Here is a 27,595-nt window from a genome sequence, read left to right on the forward strand (position 1 = left end):
TCCCGTATGGCAGGAGGGAGAAGAGTTTGTATGAGGGGTGCCTGGGGTCCTTCGTAATGCTATTTGCTTTGCGGATGCAGCGTGCGATGTAAATGTCTGCAATGGCGGGAAGAGAGACCCCAATGATCTTCTCAGCTGACCTCACTATCTGCTGTGGGGTCTTGCAATCCGAGATGGTGCAATTTCCAAACCAGGCAGTGATGCAGCTGCTCAGGACGCTCTCAATACAACCCCTGTAGGATGTGATGAGGATAGGGGGGTGGGAGATGGACTTTCCTCAGCCTTCACAGAAAGTAGGGCCTTCTTTGCTGTGGAGCTGGTGTTGAGGGACCAGATGAGATTCTCTACCAGGTGAACACCAAGGAATTTGGTGCTCTTAACAATCTCTGCTGAGGAGCCGTCGATGTTCAGCGGGGAGTGGTCGCTCCATGCCTTCCTGAAGTCAACAACCATCTCTTTTGTTTTGTTCACATTCAGAGACAGGTTGTTGGTTCTGCACCAGTCCATTAGCCGCTGCACCGCCTCTCTGTAAGCTGACTCTACGTTCTTGCTGATGAGACCCACCACGGTCATGTCATCGGCAAACTTGATGATGTGGTTCGAACTGTGTGTTGCAGTACAGTCATGGGTCAGCAGAGTGAACAGCAGTGGACTGAGCACACAGCTCTAGGGGGCCCCCGTGCTCAGTGTGATGGTGTTGGAGATGCTGCCTCCGATCCGGACTGACTGAGGTCTCCCAGTCAGGAAGTCTAGTATCCAGTTGCAGAGGGAGGTGTTCAGGCCCAGTAGGTTCAGCTTTCCAATCAGTTTCTGAGGGATGATTGTGTTGAATGTTGAACTGAAGTCTATGAACAGCATCCGAACGTATGTGTCTTTTTTGTCCAGGTGGGTCAGGGCCAGGTGGAGGGTGATGGCATCATCTGTTGAACGGTTGGGACGGTACGTGAACTGCAGGGGGTCCAGTGAGGGGGGCAGCAGGGTCTTGATATGCCTCATGACGAGCCTCTTGAAACACTTCATGATGATGGATGTGAGTGCAATGGGATGGTAGTCATTTAGGCAGGACACTGAAGACTTCTTCGGCACGGGGATGATGGTGGCGGCCTTGAAGCACGTTGGAATGGTGGCGCTGCTCAGGGAGATGTTGAAGATGTCAGTGAGAACATCTGCTAGCTGGTCGGCACATCCTCTGAGCACTCTACCAGGGATGTTGTCTGGTCCAGCAGCCTTCCGTGGGTTGAACCTGCACAAGGTTCTTCTCACATCGGCCACGGTGAGACACAGCACCTGGTCATTTGGAGGAGGGGTGGACTTCCATGCCACCACTTCATTTTCCACCTCAAAATGAGCGTAGTTGTTGTTCAGCGCATCTGGGAGGGAGGCATCACCCGCACAGTCAGGTGATGTTGTCCTGTAATTGGTGATGTCCTGAATGCCCTTCCACATGCGCTGTGTGTCACCGCTGTCCTGGAAGTGGTTGTGGATTCGCTGGGCTTTGCCTCTCTGATGGCCCGGGACAGTTTGGCCCTTGCTGTTGTTAGAGCTGCCTTGTCGCCTGATCTGAAGGCGGAGTCACAGGTCCTCAGCAGCGCACGTACCTCCACAGTCATCCATGGCTTCTGCTTGGCACGTATAGTGATGGTCTTGGACACAGTGATGTCATCAATGCACTTGCTGATGTAGCTAGTCACTGATGCTGTGTACTCCTCTAGGTTGGTGGAGTCGCCATCGGTTGCAGCCTCCCTGAACATGTGCCAGTCAATGTGCTCAAAGCAGTCTTGCAGAGCAGAGATGGCTCCTGCTGGCCAGGTTTCCACCTGCTTCTGAACTGGTCTGGAGCGACTGATAAGCAGTCTGTATGCTGGGATTAGCATAACAAAGATGTGGTCTGAGTAACTGAGATGGGGGCAGGCCTCCGCCCAGTATGCGTCGGGGATGTTTGTATAAACAAGGTCCAACGCGTTCTCCCCCCTCGTTGCAAAGTCCACATACTGATGGAATTTGGGGAGTACTAACTTGAGGTTCGCATGGTTAAAATCTGTGTGGAATTTACACACACTTCCGGTGACTGGGTGGGTTCCCTCCCATGTCCCAACCGACATGCAGGTGAGTGGTATGTTAACTGGACACTGTAAACTGCCATTAGTGTGGGAAAAGGAGAGAATCTGAGGGCAGAGTTTATGGGAATGTAGGGAGGGTAAACTTTGGGATTAATATAAGATTAGTTTGAAAGTTGGTTGATGATTGGCACAGACTAGAAGGGCTGAAGGGCCTGTTTCTGTGCTGTATCGCTCCATGACTGTACGAACAATCTCATGGATCCTTTTCTGGGATACTTGATCCCTGCACACAGACTCCCTCAGGAAAATAAGACTGATGCTGGAGAAGTGAAATCTCAGACACAAATGGAAATGCTGAGAATGCTCAGTGGGTCACACAGGCTCCCTGATGGGGCCCTGACTGAGGCACACTGGAAGAAAGGGAGCCCTGATCCCTGCAGTGGGATCAGCAGCCACTGATGGCACACTTCATGAAGGTCCAGGCCACCAAACTCACCCGAGTCAACAAACCCGTGAAGCAGAAATAAGCTGAGGAGATGCTGCCCTCTGGAGGTGAGAATTAAAATACATGTATAAATCTTCATACATTTCTGGTATGTGAATGGAAATAACCTCATTAGATATCCTCCTTCAGCATCCCACAGGACAGAAGGCGACGTACGGCGATGTGGAACATGCAGGCTCCACAGATGGGCAGGTGCAGTCCGAGAGGGTAGGTGGCTGAGTAGACTGAGAACTGGTGAACTCTTTCTACTAATTATCTAGGGCTTCTGTAAACTGTAGGTGCATGGTACCAAAGGTTACAATGCCATCCTGAAAGCTCTGTCTCCACTTTAGGGCAGAAATTCCCAGAAGTCGATGGAGATGCAGTTCAAAGGAGGCTTTGAGCACATCCTTAAAAATCTCTCTCTCTCTCTCTCTCTCTCTCCCTCTCCCTCTCCCTCTCCCTCTCCCTCTCCTTCTCCTTCTCCTTCTCCTTCACAGGTAATCTCTCTGTATGTCAGAAATCAGGTTAGTGTGTATCTGGAGCCTGGTATCAAGTAGTCACAAGTCACAGCCTTCCCAACAAAGCTGACTAAGCTTAATCAGGGCCTCAGTACAGTAGATGATGGTCTGACAGAGTCCAGTTACACTGGTTCTCTGATCATTGCAGAAAATTTGGAAACTGCAGGGCCAACACTGGTATTTTCCCAGCACCTTGGGATACTCACTCCAGACTGCCCAGGTCCCAGAAGCATGTGGAAGGGCAAGGATAACTGCTGTGAGATACACAAGTTTTGTGCCAGATCTGAAATCTTGATCTTCAAACCCTTCTCAACTGGCCAGACGTGATGTGGAATTTCATCACTTATGTCTGCCTTCATCAGGAGCTGGTCTCAAAATAAAGTGTACCATGTTTTCTGGGATTCATAGTGAACCTTTATTGTTGGAGATTACAGGGTGTAAGTTGGTTGAGGACTCTAGATGATTGGTGCAGGAACCATCCTCTTGTGTGCTTCAGAGAACAATGTAGTCAGAGCTCAGCCTCCAAGTGCACACAAATGCAATTCCCTGAATACCAGAGCTCCTCAATTGAGGCTCCAAGGATCTCAAAAGTTGCATTACTGGAACGTAGTCACCCCAATAGTTTCCCATTAGCTCTCAAGATTAGCTCCACTCCTGTGGAACATTTCCTGGAGGAAAGGTATTGCATCACAGCAGAAAATATGAAAAAGGTGCCAGGACAACAATGCAACCCTATTTGATACTGATCTTCCACAAGACTGGCTGGTGTAGATCAGTGGCAAGGAGCTCTGTCAACCAACATCCAGGACCGAACCAACAAAAGACAGGCACTCCAGATTTTAAAGCTGGTGACTTCTCAGATCTCGAGGCCAGACAGGGTGAACGCAAAGGCACGGGATCAGGTGAGCCTCGCAGCACGCAGAGTGGCAAGCAGGTGAGGGCCTGCCTCCCCTGAGAAGAACATGCCCAAGGGCATGCTAGGGTGGGTTAGGGAAGGAGGGGGTGGCACCTCCAATGGAGTATAATCAGCAGCTATAAGTAGCCCACTGTTTCTGAGAAAATACTGGTCAATTAATTATACAAGGTACAATCTGAGCAAGTGGTGCCACCTGGAGGTGAGAACTACAAAAAACACACGAGAAGTCTTCTAATTTCAAACCAACAGTTTGATGATGGTTGCAAAGAAATCATAGCAAATACGTTCTCACATCTTTAAAATAATTTCCCTAATCTAATATTACTCCCACACCCGCTGACACCGTACCTGAGGGAATAATTTTTTCTTGAATTAGCTCACAATATAATTTACTGAAGGCAGTATCTCACAATATGCCAACTAAAGTGTGATCAGATGCAGACGGTATCTGGTTCTGTGACACAACTGTTATTGCAATCTAGTAATCATTCTATGAAACCATGTATCCTATCTGTAATCTATATAAGCAGTATAAATATAGAACAAGCTCAATATCGCTAAGAAACAACAGCTTGTGTTTATGTAGCACATTTGCTGAGAAAAAAAACATCTCAGCATGTCTCAGAGAAAATAACAGGGCAGAAAGTGAAAATTTTAAAACTGCAGATACGGGAAATCTGAAATAAAAACAGAAAATGCAGGAAACACCAAGCAGGTCAGTTTCCAGCCAGAATTGTTGTGTCAAGCATATTCTGTAAAAAGGGCAAGAATCAATGCCAGCCAGAGATGGAGGTTGTGAGATTGTGTCTCAGCAGCTTGGTCAGAGGGACTTAGCTTAAAGTGAGAATGTTAAAGTGAGAGGGATCAGGCTTTAGTAGCTGATCTCTTCTGATAGAGTGAAGTGAGAAGGATGACCAATGCACAGCCTTGAACTTCAGTTCAGAGGGGTCAAAGAAATTACATCCATCCACTCCTCCCACAGGGTCCACTCTCCTCACTGTTCTCATCAAACTTCCCTTACTTGGTTCCATGCTCTCTCTCTCTCTCCTATCAGATTATATCATCTGCAGCACTTAGTTGCCTCCACCCATTATTTCCCACCTCTGTCACTATCTTCACTCTGCCCTCCTCTACCTGCCTATCACCCTCCTCACCTGGATCCACCCATTTCTTGCTAGCTGTTCCCTCAGCACTCCCCTCTTTAAACTGGCCCTCTCGCCATCTGGTTTTCAGTCCACATGGAAGATCTTGGCCCAAAACACTGCCTGTCCATTTCCCTCCACAGATGTTGCCTGACCCACCGAGTCTCTCCAGCATTTGGTTGGCTGCTCCAAATTTCAGTATCTGCATCACCTGTGGCTTTACTTACTCCTGTCTGCCCAATATCAGCCTCACGAGCAGCCACTCCAGAGCAAGCCATGTGCAATATATTCCTGGATTCATGCCAGGTTCCAGCATAAGTGTACAGTAAGCTACACATCTCCTAATGTATAGTGCTACAATAACTCCTTGAACATGGATTTCACGGATACTCTACTTCCAGAAATGTACCATGAACACTAAGCTTGGTACTAATGTAATTGTAACACACAATAAGAAGCTTAGATTGTAACTAAAGGTTTAACGAACTGTGTGGTAATGTATAAACCATTAGTGTGTTAAGTGTTGCTTTTAATAGCAATATCAATCTTTGGTTCTGGAGTTTCCCCAACGAGATGCTGCAGAAATGAGTCAAGGTATAAAAGGGTATAAAAGTGATTGTTGCTGTAAAATAGATAGATAGATAGATAGATAGATAGATAGATAGATAGATAGATAGATAGATAGATAGATAGATAGATAGATAGATAGATAGATAGATAGATAGATAGATAGATAGATAGATAGATAGATAGATAGATAGATAGATAGATAGATAGATAGATAGATAGATAGATAGATAGATAGATACTTTATTCATCCCCATGGGGAAATTCAACTTTTTTTCCAATGTCCCATACACTTGTTGTAGCAAAACTAATTACATACAATACTTAACTCAGTAAAAAAATATGATATGCATCTAAATCACCATCTCAAAAAGCATTAATAATAGCTTTTAAAAAGTTCTTAAGTCCTGGCGGTAGAATTGTAAAGCCTAATGGCATTGGGGAGTATTGACCTCTTCATCCTGTCTGAGGAGCATTGCATCGATAGTAAGCTGTCACTGAAACTGCTTCTCTGTCTCTGGATGGTGCTATGTAGAGGATGTTCAGAGTTATCCATAATTGACCGTAGCCTACTCAGCACCCTTCGCTCAGCTACCGATGTTAAACTCTCCAGTACTTTGCCCACGACAGAGCCCGCCTTCCTTACCAGCTTATTAAAACGTGAGGCGTCCCTCTTCTTAATGCTTCCTCCCCAACACGCCACCACAAAGAAGAGGGCGCTCTCCACAACTGACCTATAGAACATCTTCAGCATCTCACTACAGACATTGAATGACGCCAACCTTCTTAGGAAGTACATTCGACTCTGTGCCTTCCTGCACAAGGCATCTGTGTTGGCAGTCCAGTCAAGCTTCTCGTCTAACTGTACTCCCAGATACTTGTAGGTCTTAACCTGCTCCACACATTCTCCATTAATGATCACTGGCTCCATATGAGGCCTAGATCTCCTAAAGTCCACCACCATCTCCTTGGTCTTGGTGATATTGAGACGCAGGTAGTTTGAGTTGCACCATATCACAAAGTCCTGTATCAGTTTCCTATACTCCTCCTCCTGTCCATTCCTGACACACCCCACTATGGCCGTGTCATCAGCGAACTTCTGCACATGGCAGGACTCTGAGTTATATTGGAAGTCTGATGTGTACAGGGTGAACAGGACCGGAGAGAGTACGGTTCCCTGTGGCGCCCCTGTGCTGCTGACCACCGTGTCAGACCTACAGTCTCCCAACCGCACATACTGAGGTCTATCTGTCAAGTAGTCCACTATCCAATCCACCATGTGAGAGTCTACTCCCATCTCCGTTAGTTTGTGCCTTAAGATCTTCGGCTGGATGGTGTTAAAGGCACTAGAGAAGTCAAGGAATGTAATCCTCACAGCACAACTGACCCCCTCTAGGTGAGAGAGTGATTTGTGCAGCAAATACGTGATAGCATCCTCCACTCCCACCTTCTCCTTATATGCAAACTGAAGAGGATCCTGGGCGTGCCTGGTTTGTGGCCTCAGATTCTGTATTATCAGCCGCTCCATGGTCTTCATAACGTGCGACGTCAAGGCAACAGGTCTGAAGTCATTCAACTCCTTTGGTTGTGGTTTCTTCGGTACCGGGACAATACAGGATGTCTTCCACTGTCTGGAAGACAGGCTCATGTTGAAGATGCGCTGTAGTGGTTCTCCCAGCTCAGTAGCACAGGCCCTCAGTAATCGTGGGGAAACTCCATCCGGTCCAGCCGCCTTGCTGGTACAGATCTTCCTCAGTTGACCTTCCACCTGTGCAGCCGTAATTCTGGGCGTGGGCAAGGTCTCCTGTGAGTGGCTATTTTCCTGTGAGGGAAGTAAGCCTGGTGTGGATTTCTGCAGTGAGGATGAGATTGAGCTGTCGAACCTGTTGAAGAAGTTGTTCAGCTGGTTCGCTTTCTCCACATCTCCACTTATGTTCGCCCTCCGCTTTGCACCGCATCCGGTGATGATCTTCATCCCATCCCACACCTCCTTCATGCTTTTTTTCTGCAGCTTAGTCAGCTCTTATTTAGAAAGATTGCAAACAATGAGAAACCAAATCAAACTTGTGTGGTCATTGATTTAGCAGAGACAAGGGGTTATCAACTATTGTTTACAAGATCTGAGTCTACAGGAAGAATGGAATGGAACTGGATGCAAATTTAGCATTAGAAATTGTGACATCTTTAGATACATTGACAGCAGAAAAAATATAGATACCAGTGTAAAGCTTTGACCAAGTGCCACTGTTATGCATTTTCTTTATATACTTTGGAGAAACTTAATATCTACTTAATGTTATATTTCAGCCTGTAACTACAAGAGGACAAACTCCTACATGGTACATCTCGAGAATAAACAATTCGGCACAAAATTGTCTTTCCATATCAGTGTATGGTAATCAAACGTTTTGTTTATGCATCATATTTGTTAATACCACACAGCAGAATAAGTCATTACAATGTCAGCAAACACAAGGAACAGGGATTAGTTTTGTTTATATAAAAATACAATCAATGGAACTTGGTTAAGTAGAAAGGAGGTAAGAAAGAAGCTTAGAAGTAACTCAGGGTCCAAGACAAGAGATCCAGGAGAACTAGTCAGGAGACTGGGGAATGGAGTGTTGTTTTACATCTGAGGAAAAAGCAGATATTTTTCTTGCCTTGCTCACGTTACTGATAATGCTAAAATGCATTTTACAACACACATAACTCAGCAAGTCAGGCAGCATCTGTGGAGATAGTCAAACCTTCTTCAGGACTGGGAAGGGGGAAGACACCAGAATAAAAAGATGGGGGAGGGGAGGGAGGCTAGCTGGAAGGTGATAGGTGAAGCCAGGTGGGTAGGAAAGGTCAAGGGCTAGAGAGAAAGCAACCTGATAGAAGAGAGTGGACCATAAGAGAAAGGGAATGAGGACGGGACCCAGGGGGAAGTAATACACAGCTGAGAAGTAGTAAAAGGTCAGAATGGGGGAATAGAGGAAGGGGGGTGCTGGGTGAAATTTGTTTACCGGAGAATCTATATTTGTGCCGTCAGGTTGGAGGCTACCCAGACAGAATACTAGGTGTTGCTCCTCATCTTGGCACAAGAGGAGGCCATGGAATGACACATCGGGGCGGGAACGGAAATCAGAATTAAAATGTTTGGCCACCGGGAAGACCCGCTTGTGGAGGTGCTCAACGATCCAATGTCCCGATTTACTTCAGGTCTCACCAATGTAGAGGAGGCCACATCTGGAGAACCAGGCAAAAATAGACAACCCCAGCAGATTGGCAGGTGAAGTGTTGCCTCACCTGAAAAGACTGCCTGGGGTCCTGAATGAAGGTGAGGGAGGAAGTCTACGGGCAGGTGTAACACTCAGACTTCTTGTGGGGGTAAGTGTTGGGAGGGAGATTAATGGGGAGGGTTGAATGGACAAGGGAATTGCGGAGGGAGCGATCCCTGCAGAAAGCGGGGGGGGGGGGGTGATAGGTTAACATATTTAGTGGTAGGATCCCTTTGGAGATGGCGGAAGTTGCGGAGGCTGATGGGGTGGTAGGTAAGGACAAGAGAGTCTCTTATCACTATTAAGCCAGCAAGAAGATGGGGTGAGCATGCATGTCCGGGAAATGGAGATGTGGGTGAGGGCAGCATCAATAGGAAAAGGAGGAAAACCCATTCTTCAAAGCAGGAGGAAGTCTCTGATGCCCTGGAATAGAAAGCTGCATCCCAGGAACAAATGCGGCGGAGACGAAAAAACTGAGAAAAGGGAATGTCAGTCTTACAGGAGATAGAGAGGAAGGGGTATAGTCGAGATACCCACAGAAATCAGTAGGCTTATAAAAGATGTTGGCTGACAGTTTGTCTCCAGCGATAGAGACAGAGAGATCGAGAAGCAGGGGTTGGAGGCGTCAGAAATGGACCACTTGAGATGTGAATTTAAGGTCAGGGTGGAAGTTAAAGGCAAAGTTGATAAAATTGATGAGCTTAGCAGGGATGCATGAAGCAGCAGCAATGCAGTCGTCACTGTAGTGGAGGAAGAGCTGGGGAGTATAACCGGTCAAGGCTTCAAACTTGGATTATTCTAAGTAGCTGACGAAGAGGCAGGCATAGCTGGGGCCCATGTGGGTGCCAGTGGTTACCCCTCCAGTTTGGGGAAAGTGGGAGGAGCCAAAGGAGAAGCTGCTCAGGGTGAGGACCAGTTCGCCAGGCGGAGGAAGGGCATTGGTTGGTTCTTTTCGACAGAGGAGGATGGTGGTCCTCTCCCATTCATTTTATTACATCCTCACAGGATCTTATGCTTCAACCAGGTGTCCTATCTCTTCTCTAAACTCCAGTGGATACACACCTAGCCTGTCCAACCCTGCTCCATCAGACATCTGTCCATTCCAGGCATAATTAAAAAAAATAAAAACTGAAAAGGTCAGGCGGCATCTGTGGAAACTGAGTTAATGGTCAAGGATACTTCACTGGTTATTTTCATCAATCTATTACATTGGATTGCTTCCATTCTTTACTTCCTTCGACAAGGAGCACACAGCATTCCAGATGTGGTCTTGTCAATGCCCTGGGTAACATTTGTACTCAATTTCCCAGCAAAACCTGATAATATTCTGTCAGCTTTCTTCATTACTTGCTGTACCTGCACACCAACCTTCAGTGATGCACCTCTGTTTCTTAGAGCTCTGGAACTACTCACAACATAGGTAATATATTTTTTTTAATTTTACATGGCAAAACAGGTAATTCCACATTTTCCATCCAATACTCCATTTACCAGATGCTTCCTCACTCAATGCATCCATATCCTTTTGTAACCTCCTCATGTCCTCTTCTTCACTTAGAGAAGAGAGCAGGTTAGATGAGTTGAGGAGGAAATGGAAAGCCAAGAATGAGCCACCGGAGAGGGACATGAAAATGGACCAACAAACCTGTTTTTACTATCCAATCAAAAGGTACTGAAATCAATTGGCAAATACGGTCAGTCCTTGTGTTATAAAGAGGGTTTGTTGCCAAGAACTGTTTGTAATAGGTGGGAAATGAATAAAAACCCTTGTGGGAGAGGATCAGTGAAAGAGCTGCCACCAGCCAGAGTGACGAGTATGCTCAGTGCCCTCGGCACTTGATTGTTGCGGCTTGAGGAGAGAAGGCACGGGGAAACCCTTCGTCATCCCAGCAGATGCTTGCAGCCGGCAAATTCAGTCCCATCCATCAGAGTGATCTCCCAAATGCTCAGGGAAATACCCAGCTCAACGCCAAAAAAAAAGACTACCTGTAACCCCAAACCTCTGAGAGCACCACAACTTTGTCATGGTTTGGAGGCTTGCATACCCAATGACCCGGAGAGCTGTGTTGGCTGGAGTCAGGTCGTTGTACGTTAGCTCTTGGTAAGGTCAACCGTGCCAAACAGATAAAAGGACAGAGAACAGACCAAGAGTGGTCCACTGGGTCTCCCTATTCAGGGGTTCAGTTCGGGGCTAACAACCCTGGTTGGCCAAACAAAACATGGAAACAGCAATGAAGAATCCTTCTACATCTGTGTACAATGGTATGGCCAAGGACAGACAGATCAAGGACCTTCATTGCTGCCCTAAACGCCAGCAGACATCTAAACATCAGCTAAAGCCATTACTTCCCACCTAAAATATGGCCACCACCCTGGCAGCATATAACTGTATGATTATACCCTATATTTGTCTTCCTCGGACTTTGAGAGACTACTACCCCACTATACCCCTATCCACTGTCCAACTCCAAATTACTTAATTAGCCTCAAACTTATCTGTGAAGCAGTGCATAAAGTTACAGAATCTTAATTTGTTTAAACAGACATTGGAAATTTTTCACAAACCTGGAAATTTTTAAGTCAGCTTGTTCACGTGCATAGGTGACCAGAAGTTGAGCCAGAAAAGTTTGCCTGTACAATTACCCACAAATTACTCCAGTTCAAGATTTTCTTTAACAACCCACACAACATTAGTCCTAAAATCAACATCCCTGTTAAGTCAGCTTCAAGTATTACCCACAGCACCAGTAAAAAGCTGACAAAGCAAAAAAAAAACACGCAAGAAACTCAAATATCATCCTTGCATCAATGATGGACAGTGAACATTAACATTCATTACCAAATTCCTCTGATATGTGAATGATCCGAGGTGTGCTTTGACATCTCCCAAACCCACATATTTTCTAATAGTGGCCCGTAGATGACCCTGCCACCAAAATAACAGTTCATTCCCTAATTTGAAACACTGGTTGAAAACCACCCACAAGAGGCTCAAAAGAACTCCCTAAAAACCCACCAGTACTGACCCTCAAGTAGCCATGATGAGCTGTAAAGGCAGGACCATCATATAAATATAACCACAAAGAAAGCATGACAGCACCTCTATTTTCTCAGTAGTCTGCAGAGTTTCGGAATGTCATCAAAAACCTTGGCAAACTTCTACAGATGCTTAGTGGGAACTGTGCTGACAGACTGCATCACAGCCTAGTATGGGAACACCAATGCTTTGAACAGAAAATTCTACAAAAGAATAGTGGATTTGGCCTAGTACATCATAGGTAAAACTCTCCCAACCACTGAGCACATCTCAATGAATTGTTGCTGTAGAAAAGCAACATCCATCATCAAAGATCCTCACCACCCAGGCCAGGCTCTTTTCTCACTGCTGCCATCAGGTAGAAGGCACAAGAGCCTCAGGATTCACACCACCAGGTTCAAGAACAGTTATTACCGCTCAACCACCAGGATCTCAAAAAAGAGGATAACTGCAGTCATTTAAGGACTCATTTATCTTGTTATTTCATGCTTGTTATTTATTTATATCTGTATTTGCAGTTTGTTGTCCATTGATCCTGTTTACAGTTCCTGTTCTATAGACTTACTAAGTGTGTCTGCAGAAAGAGTCTCAGGGCTGTACGTGATGACATATATAGATAGATAGATAGATAGATAGATAGATACTTTATTCATCCCCATGGGGAAATTCAACATTTTTTCCAATGTCCCATACACTTGTTGTAGCAAAAACTCATTACATACAATACTTAACTCAGTAATAATATGATATGCATCTAAATCACTAACTCAAAAAGCATTAATAATAGCTTTAAAAAAGTTCTTAAGTCCTGGCAGTTGAATTGTAAAGCCTAATGGCATTGGGGAGTATTGACCTCTTCATCCTGTCTGAGGAGCATTGCATCGACAGTAACCTGTCGCTGAAACTGCTTCTCTGTCTCTGGATGGTGCTATGTAGAGGATGTTCAGGGTTTTCCATAATTGACCGTAGCCTACTCAGCGCCCTTCGCTCAGCTACTGATGTTAAACTCTCCAGTACTTTGCCCACGACAGAGCCCGCCTTCCTTACCAGCTTATTAAGACGTGAGGCGTCCTTCTTCTTAATGCTTCCTCCCCAACACGCCACCACAAAGAAGAGGGCGCTCTCAACAACTGACCTATAGAACATCTTCAGCATCTCACTGCAGACATTGAATGACGCCAACCTTCTAAGGAAGTACAGTCGACTCTGTGCCTTCCTGCACAAGGCATCTGTGTTGGCAGTCCAGTCTAGCTTCTCGTCTAACTGTACTCCCAGATACTTGTAGGTCTTAACCTGCTCCACACATTCTCCATTAATGATCACTGGCTCCATATGAGGCCTAGATCTCCTAAAATCCACCACCATCTCCTTGGTCTTGGTGACATTGAGACGCAGGTAGTTTGAGTTGCACCATATCACAAAGTCCTGTATCAGTTTCCTATACTCCTCCTCCTGTCCATTCCTGACACACCCCACTATGGCCGTGTCATCAGCGAACTTCTGATGTGTACAGGGTTCTGTTATGTGTTCTGATAATAAATTTTACTTTGATTACTTTGATTCAGACCATTGATGGGCAGTAAACTTTAAACAATCAACTTTAAAATCAATATGGAAGCTTCTCGATTTGAACCCTTGAACGTTCACTTTTAAACAGGTTCCAGTGCATTAATTTTAATGCCAGTCTCAATCTTAAGCTAAGCTGTATAAACACCGACATCATCTTTAATCAAGACGAGAATGTGTGAGAGTGGGCCTGTGTCAGAATGGACTCCCCTGGCTTCAAGCCATTTTCATCTTCCAGATGTATACATGGGAACAGTCAAACAGGTAACATAACCAGCTGGAAGGCACATTGTTAACATGACTACTGAAGATCAAATGGGGTGAGGAAATGAACCGTCATGCTAGTAGTAAACCTATATAAAGAAAAGTAGTTTAGATATTTTGCATTTCTTTTACTAATCAGTGAGGTTCAGTGAATTCTTCCATTGTCCTTGTGGGTAGATAAACAATTTAGTATAAAAAGAACCACACAGCTCAGTCTCTGAGTTAGCTGGCTTGAGCCAAGGTAACATAACGCATCATCCTGCTCCATAATGCAATCCAATAATGTCAAGGGATTTGGTGGGATATAGATCAGTTGCAGATACGGGTGGAGAACTAGCAGAGTTTGATAGGGGCAAGTATGAGGTGTTGTAGTTTGGGAGATCAAATGCTAGGGCAAAATATTCAGTTAATAGCAGGAGCTTTGAGAGAAAAGGTGTACAGAGGGACCTTGGGATCCAAGTCCATAGCCTTTGAAAGTAGCAACACAAGTAGAGAAAACTGCAAGGAAGGCATTTTCTATACCTGCCTTCATTGGCCATGACACTGAGTCAAGAAGTCCTGTTACAGCTGTATAAAACTTTGGATAGGCTATACGTAAAGTATTTTGTGTAACTCTGGTCATCACATTATAGGAAGGTTACAGAGGGATGAAGAGGTACATGCATTCCATGAACTTGACCTCAAGATTATCTTTGCCAATTTGAGTAGCCTGCTCAAAATGAAAATTTATGTTCACCCACTATTATGCCAAGCCTCCTTTATTCTATTCAACAGTGCAGTTATCGAGGACGTGAACTACACTGATAAATCATTTCTTGCTCTTCATCACCACCAGGTTGATAATATTCCCAATCTTGTGATCCTTGGTCTTTTTTCACTAAGCAACACACAAAAATGCTGAATGAACTCAACAGGCAAGGCAGCAGCTATAGAAAAAGAGTAAACCATTGACATATACTCTTTTCCATAGATGCTGCCTGGCCTGCTGAGTTCCTCCACTATTTTGTGTGTGTTGCTTGGATTTCCAGCATCTGCAGATTTTCTCATTTGTGATCTTTTCTCACTAATGTCCTGTTGTCATCCTTCATTATTAGTTACTTCATTTCCTCTTCTATTTGTATCGTTCCAAAATGTTAACAGTTCACAGCCTTAGTCATCTTGTAACTACATTGCTGAAGCAGCTATTAGACAATACCTATTTACCTCTAGTTATGCCATCTATCATGTGTTGAATGCTTTACTTTTCAAATTGTTAGTTCCTACTTGAACCTTGTTCACTGCTACATTCTTACTGATGTACTCTGCCTATCACATTCTGATCAATACTCATTTCAATCTCATGCGTAACTACCTGTCCTTTCTTTTTTGACATTGTAAGTTTTGATTTTATGAAGATACATTCTGTGCCACCAAGTTACGGTCTGAAAGGATGAAGAAAACAACAGAGGAAATTGGCTGTACACAGTTTTGGTCCCCTTTATTAAGATGATATAGTAACATTACAAGCAGTCCAAAGGAAATTCACCAAGCTAATTCTTAGGATGAGTTTTGTCCTATCAAGAGTTTGTGTCTATGTTATTTTAAGTTTAAAGGAATGAGGGGTGACATTATTCAAATGTCAGGGGACTGAAAAGGGTAGGTGTTGAGAATCTCTTATTAGTAGGAGAATCTCAAACAAGGAAAAGAAGTTACAAGGGACTGATGTTTAAAACTGAGGTGCATAGAAATTTCGTCTTTCAGAAAGTAGTGAAACTTTTGTATTCTTTGCCTCTCAAAGAGATAGATAGCTATTTGGAAGATCAAGAACCTGAAAGCTACAGAGAAATGGGACAATCATATTAAATGGCAGGATAAGCTTTAGGGACTTGGTGGTCTAGCCTTTTTCTTATTTTCTTGTTTTCTAGATGTGAAAGAGAACAACTTGCAAGACGTTGAAACGTACAAGGACAGCAGGTCTAAAAGAATATTTATTTCAAAGATCTAGCACAACAATGTTGAGCTAAACAGCCTCCCACAATCTATGATTCTATAGCAGTCAATGAAGTGTGGAGGAGCAAATTGGACTTGAACCATGGAGCATTGAATAGTGAAACAGCTGGGTAAAATACAAAGATATTTATAAAACTACCAATGTCTATCTAGCCACTACTGTATGAAATTAAAAGTTCAGAGGGACTGTATAAAAAAATAGAAGTTATGCATTTGAAAAATCAAAAAAAGGCTAATATTAAAATAACAACCAATAACTTTCCAAGGTCTTATACAATAATGAATGAAACATTTCCACACTGGTAAATAATTGAAGAGGGTTGGCAGTAAAAGGATGAAAGAAGGAAGCCGAAACTGAAAAGTCATATTAGAGTAATGTGCGTTATTACAAATAGAGACAATGTAGTAATTTAAAACCGGAATGATTTAACCATTGAAAATGACACAAGGAAATTGCAGACAACTTCTAATCAGAACCTGTACCAGCTAAAGGCTCAACAAGTCAAAAACCCCTCTTATGTAGGGTACTTTTCTGTTCATTTAATGAACCTACCATCAGGAGAGATGTTGTGTCAGGCAATAACCTGATCAGGCATCAAACTGTAATAACTCTTTTCCTGTTGCAGAGTTCTAGATCTATTGATCTGAACCATGGATCTGTAGTCATTGAACTTGAACAAACAAATCTATTACAATGAATCCTACATCCATCAGTTGATGGAGAATATGTGATTTTGCCTTTAGGAAAAGATACACAATGATTGGGATTACAACTGAGCAAATTGTTAAAATTTGCCACTTAGTGTAAAAGGAAGCACTATTGTAATAAATCAAATATCATTTGCCAACATTAGGTATAAGTTTCATACCATGGGGTTTGAGTCAGCAATCAGGTCTCGTAATGAATCCAGGAAACCTTGATCCTCTACCATTTGGGCATTGATGTCGTGCAGCTTAGCCACACAGACCGCTGCTGTTTTGCGAACATATGGGTCTTCGTCCTTCAGACACTTACGAAGAGGCTCACACAGATACTCTGTTATTTTGTCCACACGGATACAGCCCATTGTTCGGACGGCCAGAGCCCTGATCAAAGGATTTGGATCTTCACAATCCTACAAAGAGAGAGTATTTTAGAATTTCAATTAATATGAATATCAAACCTAATACACTGTACCAACCTGAGAACTTCAGGAACAATAAATATAAAATAATTTTTTGTAATGTGCACATATGGAATAGAACATGTAAATAATGAGATGGTGGAAATCTGCATTAAATAAAAAATGTTGGACATATTCATCAAAAAGAGCAGATGTTTCATGGCAGAGACTTTTCATTACAACACACTTTTTATCAAATTCATTTATCTTAAACTCTGTCCTTTTCCATCGCTGATGTCCGTTCTACTGTTTTTTTTATAATTCTTTATTTCAATATCACGAAAAACAAGTATCATCAGCTCAATTATACAATTGATAGGAATACTGCAGTTGTGAAACTGCACCAATCTCAGAACAACAACTACCATGCCACTGAGACTCCCCCAACCCTCCCATCCCTCATTGATTATTAATTGAATAGCAAGATTACATAGGGACTATATATTTACATAAACTTTAGTCAAGATAGAGAGGTAATTTTATCTCAAACAACAAAAGCCAAATGTGAACATTTTAAAAAATGAAGGTGTTGAAAATCTAATATAAAAAGAAAAAAAGCAACTTCAGTAGAAGCCAGAGTTCTGATAAAAAGAATCTATTTCTGGTATCCTGTATCTGTATCTCTTTACATAGATGCTACCTGACCTGTTGTATGCTCCACACCTTCCTGTTTTTAATTTTGCTGAACATCAGCTTGACTTCCAAAAATACTGCAGATAGCTGGTAATGCACTAACAAGTTTTAAGATTTCAGTTATATATACAGTTTGTTTAGTGGCTGCATGTAAGGAGACGAACCTCAAGGTTGTACATTATATATGTATTTTGATAATAAATCAACTCATTACAGGAAGGATGTGAATACCATACAGAGAGTGTAGAGGAAATTTACAAAGATGTTGCCTGGATTGGAAAGCGTGCCTTATGAGAATAGGTTAAGTGAACTCGGCCTTTTCTCCTTCAAGCAACGGAGGATGAGAGGGGAACTGATAGAGGTGTATAAGATGATGAAAGGCATTGATCGTGTGGATAGCCAGAGGCTATCAGGGATACAAGTGCGTTTAAGGAAGCAGCGTTATAAACTCCCAATGCCGACTACCTTGCTGGCAAACATGCAGTCTCTGGTGAATAAAATTGATGATCTCAGAGCTAGGGTGCTGACTCAGAGGGACATTAGGACCTCGTGTGTCCTTTGTTTCAAGGATTCCTGGTTAACCCCTTCCCTATAGGATGCAGTGATTCAGATCAACGGGTTTATTATACAATGTTGGGATAGCAGAGGTAGAGGAATATGCCTCATGATCAACTCTTCTTGGTGCACAAATAAATAAGTACTATCCCAATTCAGCTCACCAGACCTGGAATATCTAGCAGTTAAGTGCTGTCCATTTTACCTACCGTGGGAGATTTCCAGGATCATTTTGGTAGTGGTACACATCCCACCTCAGGCCAATGTCAATCAGGTTTTAGATGATCTGAGCAATGGGATCAACATGCATGAAACAGCGCACCCTAACACCTTCACCATCATTTGGGGGGATTTTAACCAAACCAGTGTGAAAAAAACACTAAGCAATAACCATCAACAGATCACTTGCAATGCCAGAGGAAACAACACACTGGACCACTGTTACACCACCATCAAGAATGCCTACCGTGCTATTCCACGCCCTCACTTTGGGAAGTCTGATCACCTAGCTGTACTTCTACTCCCTGAGTATAGGCAGAGACTGAAGACTGCAGCACCAGCAGTGAGGACCAAGAAGGTTTGGACAAGGGAAGCACAGGACCGTCCACAGGACTGCTTTGAATCGGTGGACTGGACTGTATTCAGGGATTTATCTTCGAATCTAGATGAGTATGCTGCAGTCTTTACTGATTTCATTAAAACCTGGGTGGATGAGTATGTGCCCACAAAGACTTACTGTACATTCTTAAACCAAAAGCCATGGATGAACCAGGAGGTACGTCGTCTGCTGAAGGCTAGATCTATGGATTCAAGTCAGGCAACCCAGATCTGTACCAGAAAACCAGGTATGATTTGCAGAAGACTATTTCAAGCATGAGGAGACAATTTCAAATGAGGTTGGAGGCAATGACGGATATATGACAACTCTGGCAGGGTTTGCAAAACATTACTTCCTACAAAGCAAAACCCAATAGCATGAATGGCAACGATGCTTTACTACCAAATGAACTCAATGCATTTTATGCCCACTTTGAAAGAGAGAATATAACTACAGCTGTGAAGATCCCTACTACACCTGATGACCCTGTGATCTCTGTCTCAGAGGCCAATGCTAGGCTGTCTTTAAAGAGGATTAACCCTCGCAAAGCAGGTCTTGATGGAGTACCTGGTAAGGCTTTGAAAACTTATGCTAATCAACTGGAGGGATTATTCAAGGATATTTTCAACCTCTTACTGCTCGGGCGAAAGTTCCAACTTGCTTCAGAAAGGCAACAATTATACCAGTGCTTAAGAAGAATAATGTGAGCTGCCGTACTGGCTATCGCCCGGTAGCACTCACATCGACAGTGATGAAACGCTTTGAGAGGTTGGTCATGATTAGACTGAATTCCTTCCTCAGTAAGGACCTGGACCCATTGCAATTTGCCAATCATCACAGTAAGTCAATGGCAGATGCAATCTCAATGGCTCTTCACGTGGCCTTAGACCACCTGGACAACACAAACATCTATATCAGGATATTGTTCATCAACTATAGCTCAGCATTTAATACCATCATCCACAATCCTGATTGAGAAGTTACAGAACCTGGGCCTCTGTACTTCCCTCTGCAATTGGATCCTCATCTTCCTAACCGGAAGACCACAATCTGTGCAGATCAGTGACAACATCTCCTTCTTGCTGACGATCAACACTGGTGCACCTCAGGGGTGTGTGGTTAGCCCGCTGCTCTACTCTCTATATATTGACGACTGTGTGGCTAGGCATAGCTCAAGTAACATCTATAAATTTGCTGATGATACAAGCATTGTTGGTAGAATCTCAGATGGAGAGAAGAGGACGTTCAGGAGTGAGATATATGCCAACTAGTGGAGTGGTGTCACAGCAACAATTTTGCACAAAATGTCAGTAAGACAAAAGACTTGATTGTGGACTTCAGGAAGGGTAAGACGAAGGAACACATACTAATCCTCACAGAGGGATCAGAAGTGGAGAGAGTAAGCAGTTTCAAGTTCCTGGGTGTCAAGATCTCTGAGGATCTAACCTGGTCCCAACATATCGATGCAGTTATAAAGAAGGCAAGACAGCGACTATACTTCATTAGGAGTTTGAAGACATTTTGTATGTCAATACACTCAAAGATTTCTATAGATGCACCGTAGAGAGCATTCTGACAGGCTGCATCACTGTCTGGTATGGAGGGGCTACTGCACAGGACCGAAAAAAGCTGCAGAGGGTTGTAAATTTGGTCGGCTTCATCTTGGGCACTAGCCTACAAAGTAACCAGGACACCTTGAAGGAGTAGTGACTCAAAAAGGCAGCGTCCATTATTAAGGACTGCCAGCACCCAGGGCATGCCCTTTTCTCAATGTTACTATCATTGGTAGGAGGTACTATCATTGTTACTATCATTGGTACTATCATTACTACTAAGGTAGGAGGTACAGAAGCCTGAAGGCTCACACTCAGTGATTCAGGAACAGCTTCTTCCCCTCTGCCATCCGATTCCTAAAAGGTCTTTGAACTCGTGAACACTACCTCATGTTTTAAATATATTATTTCTGTTTTTGCACGATTTTTAAATCTGTTCAATATATGTATACTGTAATGTATTTATTTATTTATTATTTTATTATATATTTTTCCTCCTTCTTCTATATTATGCATTTTATTGAACTGCTGCTGCTAAGCTAAGTCGGTGATAATAAACCTGACTCTGATTTTTACCAGGGCTAAAATGGCTAACACAAGAGGGCATAGTTTTAAGGTGCTTGGAAGTAGGTACAAAGGGGATGTCAGTGGTACAGTGGTGGGTGTGTGGAATGCACTGCCAGTGAAGGTGGTAGAGGCAGACACAATAGGGTCTTTTAAGAAACTCTTAGATAGGTACATGGAGCTTCGAAAAATAGAGGGCTATGCAATAGGGAAATTCTAGGCAGTTTCTAGAGTAGGTTACATGGTCGACACATTATGGGCCAAAGGGCTTGTAATATGCTGTAGATTTCTATGTTTCTATGTTTTTAAAAAGTATTTTTAATTCTGTATCATTCATAATTCCCAAACCTACCAACTAATGTCTTGAATAGGAGACTTGTTAATTTAGAGGAAGATAATCATCCCCAATATTAATTTGTCAAAAACATTAAACAGGGTAGAATTACCAGGCATTGCCATAGTTAAGGCAAATGTGAAATACTGAGTGAAATGAGCACAGCTTTAAGAAGTTGGGCACATTTGCAAGTGGATAAACCACACAACTCAAATGGAATGTACACCATGAAGCAAACCGCAACAAGTGAAGAAACTGCAGAGGATCCATCTACAATTTTCAATCCTCCCTGGCTGTAAGAGTGGTGACAGAAATACACACAACTGTTGACATTGTACTGTTGTTTAAAAACGACCAACAGATAAACCAAGTAATTTAAAGTAGGCTAGCTTAACTTCAGTAAATCTGAAAAACAGTATCAACCTTCAATTAGAAAGACACAGAGGCATTCAGTTTGGGTTTGTTAAAGTCAAGTCTGACGAATTTGATTGCTGACAAGTTTATAGGAGGGCTGCTGAGGGCAATAGCAATAAAAATTTCAACAAGGCCTTTGACAAAGTCCCACATGACGAGCTAGTCAAAAATGTAAATGCCCAGAGTCAAGATGCAAATTGGAAGCAAAACAGCCTCAATGGCAGGAAGTAGAGCATTATGATAGATGAGAATTTGTCTGATTGAAAGACCATGTCCAAAGTGGCTCCACGAGGCTCTGTACTTGGTTCTTTGTATTTTGTTAAATGTGTTAATGAGTTATCAAAATGTTTGCCAATAATATAAAAATTTGCCATGCGGTTGACATTGAAAATTAAACTTTTAGCTTACAGGAAAACAGAAATGGTCTCGTCAGTTGGTCTGAAAAACTGGCAAAATTGTTAAGAGCAGTTGAAAATAACTGGTCCACTATACAGCACTAGTTCCTGACCTCCTGAGCGATCCTAGAAAACAATGACAACTCAAACCACTGGAAAAATATCAATGCTGTTCCCACAAATTCCTCAGATCCAGTGGAAGGACAGCAAATCTTGCAAGCCAACATCACCAGCACTGAGGCTCGAGTTCTACCCAGTCATTTACATTGGACAGGCCATAATGTTTGCACAGCGGACACTGGACTCCCAAAGTCTGTAATGGGAGTGACAGCTCAGGCAGACAGAGGAAAATAATCAAGGATTTGCTCAAGGCTTTCTAGAAGGAAAAGCACATTACAAATGACCTCTGAGAACCTCTAGCCCACAAACAATTAACTAGAGAGGGAGCATTAAAGATGGCTTCAGATTCATGTATCAGCTGGAAGGGGTCAATAACTTTACTGGCTGTTTTTTATAGACCACCCAATAATAACAGGGATATCGAGGAACATATGGGGAAACAGATCTTGGAAAGGTGTAATAATAACAGAGTTGACGTGATCAGAGATTTTAATTTCCCAAATATCAATTGGCATCTCCCTAGAGCAAGGGGTTTAGATGGGGTGGAGTTTATTAGGTGTGCTCAGGAAGGTTTCTTGTCACAATATGTAGATAAGCCTACAAGAGGAGAGGCTGTACTTGATTTGGTACTGGGAAATGAACCTGGTCAAGTGTCAGATCTCTCAGTGGGAGAGCATTCTGGAGATAGTGATCATAATTCTATCTCCTTTACCATAGCATTGGAGAGAGATAGAAACAGACAAGTTAGAAAAGCGTTTCGGGAGTAAGGGGAATTATGAGGCTATCAGGCAGCAAATTGGAGGCTTAAATTGGAAATGAGTGTTCTCAGGGAAAAGTACGGAAGAAATGTGGCAAATATTCAGGGGATATTTGTGTAGAGTTCTGTATAGGTACATTTCAATGAGACAGGGAAGTTATGGTAGAGTACAGGAACCGTGGTGTACAAAGGCTGGAATAAATCTAGTCAAGAAGAAAAGCTTACAAAAGGGTCAGAGAGCTAGGTAATGTTAGAGATCTAGAAGTTTATAAGGCTAATAGGAAGGAGCTTAGGAAGGAAATTAGGAGAGCCAGAAGGGGCCATGAGAAGGCCTTGGCCGGCAGAATTAAGGAAAACACCAAGGCATTCTACAAGTACGTGAAGAGCAAGAGGATAAGATGTGAAAGAATAGGACCTATCAAGTCTGACAGTGCAAAAGTGTGTATGGAACCGGAGGAAATGGCAGAGGTACTTAATAAATACTTTACTATTCACTATGGAAAAGGATCTTAGTGATTGTAGTGATGAAAAGCTTGAGCATGTAGATACTAAGAAAGAGGATGTGCTGGAGGTTTTGGAAAGCATCAAGTTGGAAAAGTCGCCGGGAATGGATGAGATCTACCCCAGGTTACTGTGGGAGACGAGGGAGGAGATTGCTGAGCCTCTGGCGATTATCTTTGCATCATCAATGGGGACGGGAGAGGTTCCAGAGGATTGGAGGGTTGCAGATGTTGTTTCTTTATTCAAGAAAGGGAGTAGAGATAGCCCAGGAAACTACAGACCAGTGAGTCTTACTTCAGTGGTTGGTAGCTTGATGGAGAAGATCCTAAGAGGCAGGATTTATTAACATTTGGAGAGGTATAATATGATTAGGAATAGTCAGCATGGCTTTGTCAAGGGCAGGTCATGCCTTACGAGCCTGATTGAATTTTTTGAGGATGTGACTAAACATATTAAGGAAGGAAGAGCAGTAGAGGTAGTGTATATGGATTTCTGCAAGGCTTACTGAGACAGTAAGGAGGCATGGGATTCAAGGGGACATTGCTTTGTGGATCCAGAACTGGCTTGCCCACAGAAGGTAAAGAGTGGTTGTAGACGGGTCATATTCTGCATGGAGGTCAGTCACCAGTGGAGTGCCTCAGAGATCTGTTCTGGGACCCTTACTCTTCATGATTTTTATAAATGACCTGGTTGAGGAAGTGAGGGATGGGTTAGTAAGTTTGCTGATGACACAAAGGTTGGAGGTGTTGTGGATAGCGTGGAAGGCTGTCAGAGGTTACAGCGGGACGTTGATAGGATGCAAAACTGGGCTGAGAAGTGGCAGATGGAGTTCAACCCAAATAAGTGTGAAGTGGTTCATTTTGGTAGGTCAAATATGATGGCAGAATATAGTATTAATGATAAGACTCTTGGCAGTGTGGAGGATCAGAGGGATCTTGAGGTCTGAGTCCATAGGACACTCAAAGCAGCTGTGCAGGTTGGCTCTGTGGTTAAGAAGGCTTATGGTGCATTGGCCTTCATTAATCGTGGAATTGAATTTAGGAGCCAATAGGTAATGTTGCAGCTATATAGGACCCTGGTCAGACCCCGCTTGGAGTACTGTGCTCAGTTCTGGTCGCCTCACTACAGGAAGGACGTGGAAACTATAGAAAGGGTGCAGAGGAGATTTACAAGGATGTTGCCTGGATTGGGGAGCATGCCTTATAAGAATAGGTTGAGTGGACTCGGCCTTTTCTCGTTGGAGCAGAGGAGGATGAGAGGTAACCTGATAGAAGTGTACAAGATCTGAGAGGTATTGATCGTGTCGATTGTCAGAGGCTTTTTCCCAGGGCTGAAATGGTTGCCACAAGAGGACACAGGTTTAAGGTGCCGGGGAGTAGATACAGAGGAGATGTCAGGGGTAAGTTGTTGTTGTTGTTGTTGTTGTTGTTTTTTTTTTTTACGCAGAGAGTGGTGAGTGCGTGGAATGGGCTGCCAGCAGCGGTGGTGGAGGTGGATAGGATAGGGTCTTTTAAGAGTCTTTTAGATAGGTACATGGAGTTTAGTAAAAAACAGGGCTATAGGTAAACCTAGTGATTTCTAAGGTAGGGACATGTTCGGCACAACTTTCTGGGCCGAAGGGCCTGTATTGTGCTGTAGGTTTTGTATGTTTCTATGTTTCTTGAGACAATGGTGCAAGCCCTCTCAGACTACCCACCCAGACGTAGCCAGCTCCATGGGTAAAAATGTTTGCAATTCCATACTGGTCCCATCAGCCACTTCAAAACCCGCAAAACCAAGTAGTAAATGATCCTTAATCCCAAGGAACTGGTCAAGAAGAAGAGAACTTCATAGAAAAAAGGTGCAGAGATTTACAAGAATGTTGCTGGCCTTTATAAATCAGAGCATTGAGTATAGGAGTTGGGATGTAATGTTAAAATTGTACAAGGCATTGGTGAGGCCAAATCGGGAGTATTGTGTACAGTTCTGGTCACCGAATTATAGGAAGGATGTCAACAAAACAGAGAGAGTACAGAGGAGATTTACTAGAATGTTACCTGGGTTTCAACACCCAAGTTACAGAGAAAGGTTGAACAAGTTAGGTCTTTATTCTTTGGAGCGTAGAGGGTTGAGGGAGGACTTGATAGGGGTATTTAAAATTATGAGGGGGGATAGATAGAGTTGATGTGGATAGGCTTTTTCCATTGAGAGTAGGGGAGATTCAAACAAGAGGACATGAGTTGAGAGTTAAGGGGCAAAAGTTTAGGGGTAACACAAGGGGGAACTTCTTTACTCAGAGAGTGGTAGCTGTGTGGAATGAGCTTCCAGTTGAAGTGGTAGAAGCAAGTTCGATTTTGTCATTTAAAAAAAAAATTGGATAGGTATATGGACAGGAAAGGAATGGAGGGTTATGGGCTGAGTGCAGGTGGATGGGACTAGGTGAGAGTAAGCATTCAGCACGGACTAGAAGGGCTGAGATGGCCTGTTTCCGTGCTGCAATTGTTATATGGTTATATGGTTGTCAAGAAAAGAATAAGAATTACAGGATGTATATTGTAAACATTTCTCTGACATTAAATGTACCTATTGAAAACACTTACTTTGCGAAAAAACTGGATAGGCTGCATTGATTTCTTTGGAAAAGAGGCAGCTGACGGATAGTTTAACTGAAGGGTAGAAATGCGGAGCCTTAGCAGAGAAATTAGGTGGGGACAAAGAATTAATGGAGACAGATTCAGGATAATGTGACAGCACAGTAGGGACATACAACTCATGGTCTCAGAAGGCTCATATATTTTGAAGTAGGATAAGAAAAAATAGCTTTTGCACAGAGGATGTAAATCTTTGGAATTCTCCACACAAGTTGTAGACATACAGTTGATGAGTGCATCCAAATGCAGTGTGAGACAGATTTCTGGGCACCAAGGGAAAGCAAACATAGGGAACATGCAGGAAAGTGGATTTAGTGTAGAATTTTAGCTATAACCCAGGGGATGGCATTTTTACTCTTGCATACATCATTTAGATTCATACATTGTTCTGCTTTTAATATTTTCCTTAAATCTATGAAGCACTTTGATGGTTCTCAAAAATTGACAGTAATTGCAACTACACTGATGTACGGTAAAGTTTCATGCTAGATTTTGTTTCCATGAACATACTTCAATATGAAGTCTATCCAGGGTCTTTAATTACCATTAAGTAATAATTAATTACCAAGGAATACAGTATTTTTTTTACTAGAGAGGTGAAAGACATGAAACATGTTCAGCAAACAACAACAGATGCACTAATAATATGTTCTTTTGGTGCTCGAATTAGCAAACAGAAGAAACCTTGGGCCTATAAAACATATTACTACACCATCTCAATAGGTTCAAATCATTGGAAATTTCAAGTCATGAACAGCAATAAAGGTCAATCAAGGTTTCAACAAATACCCCGACAATGCAACTTTCCAGCAGAAAACATCAATGGATAGCCATTTAGCACTGGGAAACAGAGACACCCCTTTCACCCTTATTAGGGAGAGGTACCTGGGGTATGTCAAATACCAGGTGAAATGTGAAGCCTTTGGGGTAAATGCAAGTCTGTGTCTTTGCTCACGCTGGAGTGCTCGGTGGCAGGTGCCGATGCTTTTTTTTGCCCGTTTTTTTTGGGGGGGGAGGTGGATTGTTGCTTGCTGCCACTTACGCTCGGGAGGGGACAGCTGGAGGGGGACTTTGGGGTTCTAACATTTGACTGTCATTCACTCTTTAAGGCACTTCTCTATTTTCATGGATGGTTATGAAGAAAAAGCATTTCATGACGTATATTGTATACATTTCTCTGACATTAAATTGTAACTTTGAATGCTGATTCTTGTCCTTAAAACAGGAATACTAAAATCATCCATAATGACTCTTTAAATTAGTCCTAAAATGCACAGGACATTCTGATTAATCTCACTCTATGCAACCCCGACAAATATTTATATTCACAACATCTTTGAAGATATACCTTAACAAAGCTATTCACAGCCATGATGGCCATGTCAGGCTGATTCTTTGCGTAGTTCATGAGATAGAGATAAACAAGTTTCTTCAGCTCCAGGTTGTCCGTCTGCATACAATTCACCACATCTGGGAAGAGTGAACTAGACAAAACACAACAGAAGATGAATTACTGACACAAGACAAATGGTTTCAACTTGCTTAAAATAGAAATGAGCCTGAAATTCT

The 27,595-nt window shown here is 43.0% G+C and overlaps 1 protein-coding gene across 3 annotated transcripts in view; it reads right to left on the reverse strand.

The window, feature by feature from the left end:
- ap2b1 (adaptor related protein complex 2 subunit beta 1) overlaps nucleotides 1-27,595 on the reverse strand; it is a 283,798-nt gene that overhangs the window by 233,486 nt on the left and 22,717 nt on the right. For all 3 annotated transcript variants that reach the window (XM_073053794.1, XM_073053796.1, XM_073053795.1), the window contains exons 4-5: nucleotides 27,375-27,510; nucleotides 16,679-16,924 (exon numbers count right to left, since the gene is read on the reverse strand). In XM_073053794.1, the coding sequence (XP_072909895.1) occupies nucleotides 16,679-16,924; nucleotides 27,375-27,510 (382 nt within the window). The remainder of the gene's footprint in view (nucleotides 1-16,678; nucleotides 16,925-27,374; nucleotides 27,511-27,595) is intronic.

Source organism: Hemitrygon akajei, chromosome 8 (genome assembly GCF_048418815.1).
Source record: "Hemitrygon akajei chromosome 8, sHemAka1.3, whole genome shotgun sequence".
NCBI lineage: Eukaryota > Metazoa > Chordata > Chondrichthyes > Myliobatiformes > Dasyatidae > Hemitrygon > Hemitrygon akajei.